The 13,790-nt window shown below is 44.2% G+C and overlaps 1 protein-coding gene across 1 annotated transcript in view; it reads right to left on the reverse strand.

The window, feature by feature from the left end:
* The window catches only part of COX10 (cytochrome c oxidase assembly factor heme A:farnesyltransferase COX10), a 102,806-nt gene that overhangs the window by 12,723 nt on the left and 76,293 nt on the right, over positions 1-13,790 (reverse strand). The window contains exon 6 of the mRNA XM_086762274.1: positions 1,880-2,112. Coding sequence (XP_086618400.1) covers positions 1,880-2,112 — 233 coding nt within the window. The remainder of the gene's footprint in view (positions 1-1,879; positions 2,113-13,790) is intronic.

The following is a 13,790-nucleotide window of genomic DNA, read 5'->3' on the forward strand; positions in this document are numbered from 1 at the left end:
TCAGGTCACCATTTTCAGCGCTCTCCCTGGGTGCGCTTCACCACAAAGACCAGTATCAGCTGGTCCCTTTCACCGCCAAACCAGCTGCCTGGCCTCACTGACACACACTGGGAGGTGACTGTAGAAAGTTTTAGCTACGCAGAACAAACAATAAACATCAGGTTATGCACCAGCACAGATCATCACGTTCTGGCAAAGTCTGCTGGGGTGGTTTAAAGTGATCATCACCCACTGACAGCATCCCTGCCAGAGATGATCCCCTCCAGAGCACAGCTGGCAGAAGGACACGTAACCACACCTCAGTTGTAAATTAGACAGCAGGAGCTTACTCGGGACAAAGATGGTGCTCCCTGCCGCCTGCTGTACACGGACAGCTTAGCTCTTCGCAAAATAGGTCTTGAAAAGCCAGTTGTAACTTGGTGAATTGGAGACAACAAAAATCAGTGCCAGTTCACTGTAATGTGCTGGGCTTTGGCTGCAGCTGTTTAGCCGCCATTTGAAACCCAGGGTGAAAATTTGAACCAGGAGAGCTTCTACAGCAAGGGCTTTAGGTGATCCAGAGCTCTTCACTCCAGCTCTGCCATGCTGGACTTCGCAGGCGGAGCACGCGCATGTGAGAGTAACCTGCTAGCATCAACTCTGCAGAGAGACGCCAAAATCAACGCAAGATCCGAGATCTAGGCAACTGCAGCCAGAATGATACAGACTTTAAAATACATATATTCTGTGTTTTTAATTCGTTCACTTCTCTTTAGAAATACAGAGCTTCTAAGGATGGCTGTTACGGACTCCTTAACATGAGACACTACACATACATACACGTATCATTTATAGGTCTAAATATCAAAGAAAAATTCAGAGATGTAAATGTTTGTGTAGAAGTACTACACACTGTTTAAACACAACCCCACAAAGCCCTTGATCCTGGCTCTGGATTAGATCTCTATCAGAACATGCATACACAAGGCCAACTCAGACCAACTTTTATAGGAAGCGCATAGCGGAAATGAAGCACGGAGTGCTACGGATTTTGCACAGATTCTGATAATTTCTGGTTAAAAGCCTTGCTGTTGACAGTATTACTCGAGCCTTAAATATGCCACGCTGTGGGATGAGTGCGCTAAAACAATACTTAACAGACCTGTTAATTGAACTTCATTAGTTTCTCCAGAACGTAACTATGTGGAGCCACTTTGATTCTGAAGTTTCTAGCTGGCAGGGAAAACAAGCCCTAATTGTGTCAGAGTTTAGCTGCTGAAGAGATCAGTGTTTTACGAGGGATGTAAAAACGGTTCACAGTTACTAAAATAGAAATCTTTGTTTGCTTTTCAAGGAAAGGGGGAAGAAGCATTTATAACTTAGAGTTTAGAAGTGGGTAGTTAAGAAATACACCAATAAATTAATCTTCCTAGGATATTTTCTGGCTTGTGGAAAGACAGTAATAAACACATCAAGGAATTTTCCAGCTGAAAGCTCCTGCCTTGTAAGTCAATCTTATGGAGTATGGTTTTAATCCTGAAATTACATAACATTTTCTTCCATGTGAACACCAAATATATTATTTTCCACCTAGATTTCTTTTTTTTTAAGATAGCATAAGCACATATTCAACAGGACATGGTCTTTTATCAGCTCATGTTTGCCCCTCAAATGCCCCTGGTAAGGAGAACGATACAATCGTGTCTGCTTCTTCAGTCCTCGCGGTACCCACTCTGTAACAGACTTTGGCATGGCAAATAGCAGAATAGATCTGCTTTCGAAGCAGTTTCAGGTCAATAAGCATAAAGAACGAGGTTTACTGCCTTTTGAGTAGATCTTTTTAGCTCTCCCAAGGCAATACTGGCAACCGCTCGCCCAGGCAGGAGAGTTTCGTACTCACCAGCATCAAGGCTCCCAGTAGCCGCAGTCCAGCCCATGACGGGGGGAATGGCGCCGACGACAGCTCCCACCCACGTGTTGGCGATGCTCATTCTCTTCATGGGGGTGTAACAACACGTGTACAAGAAGATGTTGAAGGCTCCCAGGGCCCCGGTGAGAGGGTTTACTCCCAGCGTCAGCAGGGCGATTCCCGGGACTCCGCAGGAGGCGGCAAAGCAGACGGCGAGCAGGGGGCTGTGGAGAGCAGAAGGCACATGCTGAGCAAAACAGTCTGTCTTAAAGAATGACTACTGCCCCTCTCCTTTTGCCTGTTCCCAAAAATTAAGATTGGATTTTGCTATAGTTTTACTCACACAGACCAAACTTTCTCATTTGAATCCCCCCATTCTAAGGCAAGCCTTTCTGAAAAGTTAAGACAATCTCGCCACAGATTCAGAATCACAGAATCACAGGGTGGTTTGGGTGGGCAGGGACCTTTAAAGCCCACCCAGTCCAACCCCCTGCCAGGAGCAGGGACATCTCCAACCAGATCAGGTTGCTCAGAGCCCCGGCCAACCTGGCCTGGGATGTTTCCAGGGATGGGGCATCCACCACCTCTCTGGGCAACCTGGGACAGTGCTCCACCACCCTCAGTGTAAAAAATTTTTTCCTAATATCTAATCTAAATCTGCCTCCCTCTATTTTAAAACCATTACCCCTACTCCTGTCACAACAGGCCCTGCTGAAGAGTCTCTCCCCATCTTTCCTGCAGCCCCCTTCAGGCACTGGAAGGCTGCTCTCAGGTCTCCCCGGAGCCTCCTCTTCTCCAGGCTGGACAGCCCCAGCTCTCTCAGCCTGGCCTCACAGGAGAGGTGCTCCAGGCTGGTGTCCTCAGTCCACACTTCTACAGAAATGCTATCTACACCACCTTTGCAATGACAGGTGATTCTTATTCTTGTGATCACTGGGTTCACCAAATAAATTCAGCCACCTCTGCAGGTAGACAGCCCTTAGAGAGAACTGGTGCTTCCAGCAGATCTTTTTCTTTTCATTTTAAACTCAGTAAATTCTGACCTCTGCAAAAAGCACTCGGGGTTTAGAGTAAATAATGGTTGTGGCTTGTCAGATTTGCAATTGATTGCAATTATCCAAGGGACCCCTTCAACTGAAATGCATCAAGGTTAGACACAAAATTAGGAAGCATTTGCAAGAAAAGAGTACATTCAATCATTTTGAAATCACATCAACAGGAATAAAGTATTTTTTTGGCTTTTCTGAAAAAAAAGGCTGAATTTTCTACATTCCCACTTAGCTGATGCATTGTGGTAAGCAGGGGTAGCACACCAAAGCAATTCTGGCAACAGAATCAAAATTAAAAAATTAAAACTTATTATCTTCTGACTAGAATTAACTGAAGATATTTTAGGTTTGGCCAAAAGCAGCAAATAACAAAGATTTCTGTTGATTTCTACTGCACATCAGCTAAGTGACTGAAGCTACGTAAACTTCTGTTCCTAAGTTCCACAAGAAACATCCAAACACGATGAACAAGGATTTTTTGTCTGGCTACCAAAACCACACTTGACAGGCGGCACCGTTTGTGGCCCCTCGTGCCAGACGGATGCGCGTGCTGCTGGCGGAGAGCTCTTCACACGTGCGCTTGCCGGCGGGTGCTCGGCTGTAACGGGGAGAGAGAACTAAACGCTGCTAGGAAATAACGCGGTGTGGGACTCTGGCAAGGAGGAAAACGCCATTAGCTGAGCTGCAGTGGCTAAACGCACACTTCCAGTCATCCCTGTAAGAACACTGAATACGCGTGCTTGCAACAAATGTCTCGGGATGAAGCTCAGCTTTACGCGTTCCGTCTAATTGAAAACGGTGCAGTTCTGTATTCCGTGATCTCTCTGCCCTCCGGCCAAATCCTTCACCCTGAAATAAGTGTTGCAAGCACTGCTCCAAGCCTCATAAGAAAGAATTGCTGGTGGGGATGAATTTTATGGGGGTTTCATCAGCAAAAAATCCCACCATTCAAATTTTGATTTAAAAGACCTTTGTTGGACGAATGTGGTATGAATATCCTAAATAACTGGAAGAACTAAAACGAGCAAATCTCACACTGTAGATCTGCCTTCAATTTAAATTAAATTGACTAAGTCATTTCATCCAGCTTTTCAAAACCATCAACAGATTTTAGGTTACGGAGCGTGCACAGAGTACTAATGCTTACGCTCAGCATTAGTAGTCTTGGTGTTACTAACACATTGAGAAGAGAGGCAGGGTACATCGTTGCCATCCATTGACAACGAGATATATAAAATTTGAGGCTGTGCAAGGAGCCATACGGCGCCGTGCCCTCTGGTTTTGCAGCTCGTGGTGCTCTTTTGAAGAAAGGCAGCAAAACACAATCTGTACCATAAACTGCCTCAACGTCGACGACGAACGCCGGATTTTGTAGACGTTGCCTCTCTGCAGTGAAAGCCTGAGTGGGTTTGGTTAAACAAATCTATCTCGACTGATTCTTGAATAAAATACAGACAGTAAACACCAGATTTACACAATACACACTCTCAAGGCGAAAAAAGACCAGTGTGACCCTGTGAGGCCGGGCTACCCACGTTCGCTCCCGCGGGGCTCGCAGACCTAAATGAGGACACAGTTTGACCTAACGCAACGAGCACTCTTCTCACTAATCAAGAGTGAAGACTCATCCACACGTCTCCAGTTCAAATGAATGCTACGCACCATGAGCTGGCCACGGGGTGGCAGGCACCGGCCCTTCATGCCTCTCACGGGAAGGGAACGCGAAGGCTGGGAGCGCAAAGCCCTCCTCCATGGTTGAGCCCAGCACGGCATCTCTCCCACGTCGTGTTCCCGGAGCAGCGATAGCCCTGCGGCACCAGCCCTGATACCAGCTGTGAGCTGCCTTCACGCCCGTCCAATGAATTGGAAAAGCACTTTTAAATGATGAGGCTTTATCAAAAGGGAAGGGTAAAGTTACGTGGCTGAGACCTTCAAAAAAGTTGTTCTGTTCTTGGTGAATAAAAACACATTTTTGTTTCTCAGTTTCTTCCTTTTTGCCTCTTTAAAAGGAAGCTCCTGGAGGCAGTTTGATGAACATCTGTAACAGCCCTAACGATTGCAAGGAGGGCATCAAGTCAGCGTGGGCTGTTCTTCATAAGCAGCTGAACTATATTACTTCTAGACATCCTGACAGTATTGTATTTTCTCCTTCTCTCCAGTGTTCCCTTAACAATCAAGGAACTGTAAAATTCTTCTGGAAGAGTAATTGTCCAACTTACAAGTGCCTGCCCCTAAAACTCCAACTGAGATCAGGAACTCAAACTGTGATCTGATGATTCAGCTTTGTTATTTCTGCCCGTTAAAATACTGTTTGGCATTACAAAGAAATTAAGACCTTGCTTTCTTGGTGAGACATGAGGTAGAGGAGACTTCAACTCACTCTCATAACTATGTCATGTTTATAAGGTCTAGGAGAAGTACAAGCAACTCCTCAAAGGGAAGAGAGAATATTTGAGGGAAACAAAGAGATTTCACTCACTGGTGCAGTTCTTTCTGCTTCAGTGACTCCCAGGAATTTAAGAAGAAAAGACTGACCCTAGGTTTAAACCACAGCAATTTAAGGTGTATTCTGCTTTCTACTAGTTTATGGTCTTCTGGGGACCATTAGGCATCTCCATGCTCACATTCGGTCTGCCAAAACTCAGGCATGTGGTGTGAGGCTCATTGATTTGATGCACGCTCCTTTGCCAGTCTGCCTGTATCTCACTGAGGGAACACAGCAGATCAGGATCTCATTCTGGAGCAGGAGAAAGGTTGTGACGCTGGACTGTCACGGGATTTTCACCATCACCTAACGTCCACTCAGTTCCTCCCACAACAGCCTTGTGCCATCACGCAGTCCAGCATGCATCAGAGAAGCATCAGCCTTGGGTAACCCAACGTCAGGAAATCCTCATGTGGTGGTGAAAAGTGGCTGCAGGGTCTCTGCTGGTTTCCTTCATCCTTAAACCATCCTATGCAGGAAGTGCAGGCTGATGACAGATGCTGGTACACAAGCCTCATTTCACTTGGGCGTTCACTTACGCTAAGGGAATCGCGCCCATGGGAAAAAAAAATGCAATCTTCCATTGGAAAACTGGCCAAGGAGCTAGCGCTCAGAAAGCAAACATATTGAGTAAGAAACCAGGTTTTATGATGGATTCTTGGGAGGAGTTGGTTTCAGTTATTTGGCTGATTAAAATCAGACTTTGGAAAAATACTACAAGTGCCAAATGAGTTCTCTTCAAATTGCAACTCTAAAATACCCAGTATATCACCACATAGGACACCTCCCACAGGAAAACAAAAAACTGGTAGTTCCACCTCATCCCTCTTCGCCCCTTTGAGAATGCATATGCCAAAGTCTGCCTAATAATACTGCTAAAAGACATTCACATTCAACAAAAGCCCTTGAGAGAACTTCAGCTTGAACAGTGAATAACCAAACCTTTCCTGATCCAAAGAAAACCTACTGACATTCCTCTCCCATTGAGTTCACCTGAAGACGGACCTTCACCAGTCACACTGCACTGACAGCATCCAAGAGGAGGAGGAGGAACAGGAGGAGATCCAGGTTTCTACTCATTCAACTCAAAGCTTTTGCTGACACAGTGGTGTCTGGAGAGGCTGTCAGTCAGGCTGGGGAGGATTGCTCCAGGACAGCCCAGAGCTGCTGGGGAGGAACGGGGAGCAGGCAGGAGGAATCCCACATGGGTGATGTTCAGGCATCTCCTGCACACACGATCATGAGGCATCCATGTGGACCCTCGCTCATCGTATCATTGACGGAGACTTTGGACAACACAGCAGCCTATTTTAATTCATGTGTAAGAGCATAATCTCCAAATCTAGCTGCCACTTGCAGATGAGCTGGTTAGACATACATAATGACCTTACACACGTGTGCATGAAATACATGTATGTAACAGGCTCCAGAGTCATGGATAATGGTACTTATTGACTCACAGAGCTTCTGGGAAAAATTGAGAAGGGAAAACAAATTAAAGCAGTTACCCATCTATAAAATTAATGGACTATTTTACCTGTTTCACAGCAGCATTAGCAAGCTTAACGTCTATAAAGATCAATAGCATCGCCACCACGCATGCTTTTCTACGCCGTCTTCGGCAAAACATTTTGTGAAGATGACTGCCAAAGCGCAGCTACGACTACAATTTAGAAATGGTATTAAAAAGGGGAAGAAGTTTAAAGAAAAATTTTGGAAAAAAATATCAAGACGTTAGACAAAATTCCCTCTTAAAACCTATTAATATTTAGAAATACGGAAAATTCCTGTATCAGCATCTAATGCTTCGACCTGCCGCCGTGAATACATTGACACTCACAGAGACACAAAGCCCGTACAAACTCTGAATAGGCACATTCACGCAATCAGCAGTTGGATACAATTCATGTTCAGGTGTTATATAAATACCTAAGAAACTTAATTTGTGACCTTGTGCTAATGGGAGATTGGGCATGCAAACCGTATTTACATAAAAGCTTCTGCCGGGATGTAAGTGTCTATTTAACGCTGCCTGCGTGTTTTTCAGGTGAAGCGTAAGTGCTTATCGTTGAAAATTAGATTCAAAGCCTACTACAAAAGGTAATAAAACAAATTCTGCCTTCTCCCTGTCCGTCAAAAACCTTTTATAGAAACATCACCCAATTCTAAAAGGGCAAACTGAAAAAAACCCCCAAACAAAAATGCCCATTTGTTTTGCAGCAGCATGCCTGGAATACCTTAATGGATTGAAACGCTCACCTTCCCAATTGATCATTTTGTCTTGGATCTCATTATTATCGACAACCGGCCCTCCACGGGGCCAGGGACCCGTGCTGCCAAATGCTGGTTTGATCTGAAACAGGCAGGACAGGGATGGTGAAGGATAAAGCGCGGAGGGCAATCGCACGCCCAAGGGCCGAGCGCCTCCCCGAAACACGGCCCCTGCACCCAGGCATGGCCTGGGGGGGAGCAGGAAGGTGGGGAGAGAAGGAACTTCCTCAGAGTCATTTCCACATCCAAAGGAAGCCAAGATCTGCGTCCTCGCTTTCCTCTGTGTGTGATGTTAATAACGGCAAGCACTCTGCACACACCATACCCTTAAATTGCAATTGTACTTAATTTTTGGTGGGACAAAAACTGGTTTTGCTTCTATCAGGCCAGTTTTCTGTTTTGTTCAAGACACAGGTTCAGCAAAACCACCACGCTTCCTCCCCTCACTCGTTTGCTGCTGCTGCCCACAGAAATGGCCCTGACTTCAGCATCTTCCGCGGCGGCAGGGAAACGGTGCCGAGGCAACGCAGGGGAAGTTCACAGCTCAGATTCATCTCAATATTGCTACTCTGGGTGCCAGTTCTATCTGCATACAGTGTCAAAATGATCTGTCACACGAAGAGGAGCAGCCTGAACCGGCCTCGCGCACAGACGCACTGAAAATAGCGGGAGCTCAGCAGAAGGCATTTGGCAGACAAAGAACACAAGTGTGATTCTCATCTCTGCTATTGCATTTCACCATCACGGGCTGAGATACCAGTCCAGCGCATGAAGACTGTTCCAAAGCCATAATTAAAATCAGATTCCGGGAGTAAGCATCATAAGTTGCTTATTATTTCTGGAATCTGTAGGTACTAAAAATGTCCCCAGACTATGCGCAAGTACAAGGCTGCCGGAGGAAGCCCCCTCCTCTTCCTAATTTTTTCCAGGTCAGCAGTAAGTTATAAAAGCTTCTGAAGCAACTCAGACAAAAGCATCAGCCTGAAGTTTTGACATTTCTCCAACAGCAATGAGAAGTTACACAAGCTGACGTCCAAGCCGCATCCCTTTGAGAGTTTGTAAGGCTGCGAGAGGAGAGGATGCTCATGGAGATCCCCAGCCCAAAGGCACCTGACCCTCTGCAGAAAACCATCTTCCTCCCCAGCTGCTGATTTAGTTTTGCTCATCCACCAGCATCTTCTCCGTTCCTGCGGCCAGGCACCACTAAGAGTTGCCAAAAACCAGTCCCAGGGTAGGAGCAGAGCCTGTGATCACCGTCACTGTCTGATGGTACTGAGCTATGACCTGGTCACCTCCCTCAGCCGGAGGAGTATCAGCCAAGGGATTTTTAAAAAACTTTTATATTTTTTTTTTTAAAGATCAGCACCCAAGAACTGCTGAGCCCTCCTCAGCAGCTCTTAGAGATCCACCAAGAAAAGGAGGGAAGGCCATCAACCCCAGGAGTTACACCAGGCAATCCCATCCCATTGGAAGACACGGGGAGCTGAGGACGTTACGCGCTGCAGCAACATGTGACTGTATAGAAGCCTTCCTGGTCCTCTGACTTAGGTAACGGGGAAGAAAGCCCATCTCCTTCAAGCACACATCTGGATCACGTTTGCATAACTTCCAGCTCTGTTTCCCCAGATGGAGAGATGCCTGAAACCGGCAGTGGGGTCGTCTGCTGGCGCAAGTGCCGTGGAGTCAGCTGAATACGAAAAATGAGCCAGAAAGTTGGAAAAGGCACATTTTGCCCTGAATAGCAACAGTAGCTTCCCTGAAATTATTTCTGATGGGAAGTTAAAAAAACCACTCACGCAGCTTCTAAGCTTAAAGTACGGCACAGAGCATTCAAAACCAATCAGTGATCACGGCAGACAACTGAACGATGGCAATCTACCAACAGTGAAATTAAATTTTAACTTTCCACACAAATCCTTTCAAGCTGCATATTTATATATTTAGTAATAAAAACCATATCCATGACCGTTGTCAGCTGTAGAAGTTCTACAGTAATAACAACAACACTGATGGAAACTGAAACTGGAACAACACTGCCTGGATCAGTAGCTTCGTCGCTGATGACTTTTCTAAAATGATTCTAATTTTTTTTCAAAAGACATTAGATTAAATTCCAGAAGAGTCCTACAGACAGACTGAGGATGTACCTGATAGAAAAGACATCCACACTCAGATTTGAGATGTTAAATCAAAGTGGTTAAATGCTGACACGTCCCTAATCAGTATAGTTCTGAGGCAGCATATCTTTTTTTAAGCACTCAAAGCATGACTGACAAAATATTTTTATATCCAACTTCCAATTCCAGATTGGATTAGTCTCAAGGAGAGACATTTCATTCCAATTAAAAGGAAAAAATAGCTTTAACATTGGCAGAACAGACATGTTGCTAGACTTATTTCTTTCAGGTAGATCTGATTCAGCAGCTGACAGAAGCTTTACTAAACAGAAGCAATCCGCGCTCTCACTTCTGATATCATCTTCCACAGGTACGTTGTGACTGAACACGATGAAATGCCCAAGAACCTGCTGAGTGAGGCTGAATCTTGCAAAGTACCTGAATTATACTGAACTGAAAAATATCTATCAATATCTATCTTAAAATAGCACTATTTCAGGGGAAAAAATGTAGAGAAAGATCTTAATAGATACTCATTTATTCTCCCTCAGTATTGCAAGAAAGTTCATGACTCATGACAAGGAATGAAGGATGATGTATTTTAAAGCTAAAACGTGAAACTAAATTACGCTTTTAATTGTGAATTCCATTTTTCCCCATCAATTCCAAATATTGGAATACACGCTTGTCTGTCATTCACCACTGAGGACTGACAAGACATCATTCAGGAGGTGCAAACAAATGGGGAGCTTTGTCAAGTCTTGTTTTTTTTCTTCTTCTTCTTAATGAATTATTTAGTTTTGTCTTCACAGGTTAAGAAGGAGCATCTACATTCTGCCAGTGTCTGGTATCTCATCCTCTAAAATGTGTTGCCGTGGCAGATCAGGGTCTACATGCACTGCAAGTATTGAATTTTCTATCAAATCTCCTTTAACTGGGTATATCGCCACCACAATTTTTTAAGATCACCAGCACACACTTGTTGCAATTCTGCCTACTTATGTTTTGTAACTGGCTTTTTCTCATTTGGCTTCTGGTAAGAACCACGACAAAGATGTTGATAATCTCAGACTGGACAGTACTCTTCCCCAGATGTAAAACAATAGTGTGGAAAATAGTGGAAAAGTTCTAAAACCAACTTGTAACATGAAAACTGAGCTGAGGAGGAACTCTGTGTTAAGAAGAGGGATGAAACTTGTAGGTGCTCCCAAAAAGCCTAATGAGCTGGGTTAATGGGTAGGATTTACGCATGCTTAAACCAGGAGCTCAACACCTTAGCATTGTGTCTCATGAGGAAGAGTTTACAGATCTGAACCTCAAACAAACCTCTTTACACTACAAATCTCCGTGAAAGGAATCTCCCCTAAAACCTTTCCTTTGTCCACAGGGCTCAGCCAGGCCCATGGCACCAACCTGGATGTGGTTTGAATGACACCGGGACCATCAGCAGGGAAACGAGGCAGGATTCAAGGAGCGATGTTCAAATCTCCCAAGGAACGTCAGACAGTGAGAACCTGGCACACACAGAGCTCTGCCATAAACAGGTTTTGCTGGCTGGGTCTCATCATAGAGTTGCCTTCTTGAGTTTTGGCGCTAAATTGCCAATGCAGCTCTGGCTTTGCTACCTAATATACTTGTCCAGAAGTGTACTCAGTGTAAATAAATACAGAGTAGGATAAAACATCCTGTGTTTGTGTCAATTCATTTCTTTCATGAAGAAACAACCCATGCACGCAGCCCAAGCTGCCCTGTCATGGCTGTGTATCGCTATTGTATAAAAGCATAATCAACACTGTATTTTAACCAAATTGGAGGCAATTAGTTTCCCTCGCTCCTCAAGAACCTGAGCTGCAGATGTTCTGTCTCCCCTGCCAGAGCCAGGGACTTTAAAACTATCATAAACAAACACGGCTAATTTAAAAGAATCATTTCATCTTGAAAAGGACGCATCTCTCTTTTTTATGCTTGCGTAAATCAAAATTGGCTCTATCGATTTTGCTGAAAGTTTCCACAAAGACACAACATATACTAAGACGAGGGAAGGGGAATTTCTACTCACCTGAAAAAAGAGAAATCAGGAGTATCACCCTCAACACAGAGCCTTCTCCTAAACATATCCTGCTCCCATTTTTACCAGTCTAACTCCATGCAAGTGATGCCAGGATCAAGTCTTTCACTGTTCACGGGTTCAAGAGCCTGCCTGGAGGACTGAGACCAAAGGAACCACAGGTTTGGGACGAGATAGCTCAGCAAACCCTGGGGAGACTTGTGGTTCATGAATACCATGTTCAGCCAGAGAGAAAACTTTTTATGCTGCCCTTTGTTATTGAGCAGAAGCTCCAATTGGGCCTTATCACTTCACTTGAAGTAAAAAAAAAAAAAAAAAAAAGAAAAGGACCCGTACTTATAAAATGTTTATGCTCTTATAACCCTTGCTGTACACACCAGAACGCCAAGCATAACAACCCTATGCAACCCTGCAGAGCATCAGCACGCTCCTTGTCGTACGGCTTTGCTGGGTACGAGTGAAAGGCTGAATAACAATATTCACAGCTTCCCCGTAGTCACAAAAACGTAAATATTTTTTCAAAGTGCTTAGAAGACAAACCTACAGTAAATTTGAAAAATGTCCCTCATAATATTTAAACTAAATCCTCCTCTTTAACCTAACAAACCTAACCTCACAACGTGGCAGTTAAGCAACCCATTCATTTTATTTCAAAATCTCAGTTCTGTCTTTGTTTAAGAACCAGAGACCAGCTGACAAACAGGATGGATAATACGGTCTCTCCAGAAACATTTTTCTGTGATTTAGAATGATTAAATCTAACGTGTGCTTCTGCTGAGCCCTCAGCCAATATTCAGAAAGCAGCGGGTAAAGAACTCTCAGGTCAGTTCTCAATCTCATTAAGATGGAGAAAACTGAATTTCTAGAGTATTTATCAACCTGTTCTTCAGAAAAAAAAAGAGAAAAGACAGTCCAGCCTTTCTCAGTACAAGATCACTGACTCTAAATACATTCCCAGAAGCAATGAAAATGAAGGGAACAAGTTATTGACTGCAGCCACAGACAGCACGGCAAGAAGCAATGGGCTGCAGTCGAAGAAGGATCAGGCTCTGGGCACCATTAAGGGGAAGAGCAATCAAGCAGATGAGCCTGTCAAATTGCAATTTAAGTCAGATCCTTCTTGCCTATCTGCAGATTCATCTGCAACACTGTAAGCATGCATTTGATATTCGTATCACTTTAACACTCTCTAGCATGACTTTAAGCAGTTTCTATGTTTCGCCTGAGAGGTGAAGGAGATGAGGATGGTTTATTTTGGGATTTCTGAATTATTATTTTGGTAGTTTATCTACAGTTAGAGTCTGTATTATATTTAGCAAATGTTTGGTGGAAAAAAACCAACAAAAAAAATCCCTTCATACACCATCAAAGTGCATGAATACAACATAATTACTGTCACCACAGGCAGCAAGATGAGTCACCGTGGCTCACGTCCCTTTACAGCATGATTTATAATATTCCTTGTGACTCTACATCCCTAGCAAAAAAAATTAAATAAAACATATCAAAGAAGTTCTCCACATAGCTCAACCTCAGGAATGCAGCTTTTTTAGTCATCAAGACCAGAGAGCAAGCATCTGTGCTAGCGCAGCTAATTAAAGTGTAGGAAAAACCTCTTTTCTATGTGACTTACAACGCTGATAACATGTAAGTTATAACTTGTATAAGGCATGATAAACTCTGTCCTTCACAGAAAGAAATGCACTTCTAACACGACTTACTGTAAACAGATCGCGGGGTATAAAGCTCCTAATCAGATGCAGCTCCGTAATGGACTTGTTGAGCGGCGAGGCTGCCTGCACCACTCGGCACTCACTGAATAATGGTGCCGCTGCGGTTAAACCAGATAAGGTTCAATACTGATACAGGGAACAAAGTGAGGGGATTCTGACTGCATTAAGGCAAAATTTAC

The sequence above is a fragment of the Chlamydotis macqueenii genome, chromosome 18, assembly GCF_036417535.1.
Source record: "Chlamydotis macqueenii isolate bChlMac1 chromosome 18, bChlMac1.mat, whole genome shotgun sequence".
Taxonomy (NCBI): Eukaryota; Metazoa; Chordata; class Aves; order Otidiformes; family Otididae; genus Chlamydotis; species Chlamydotis macqueenii.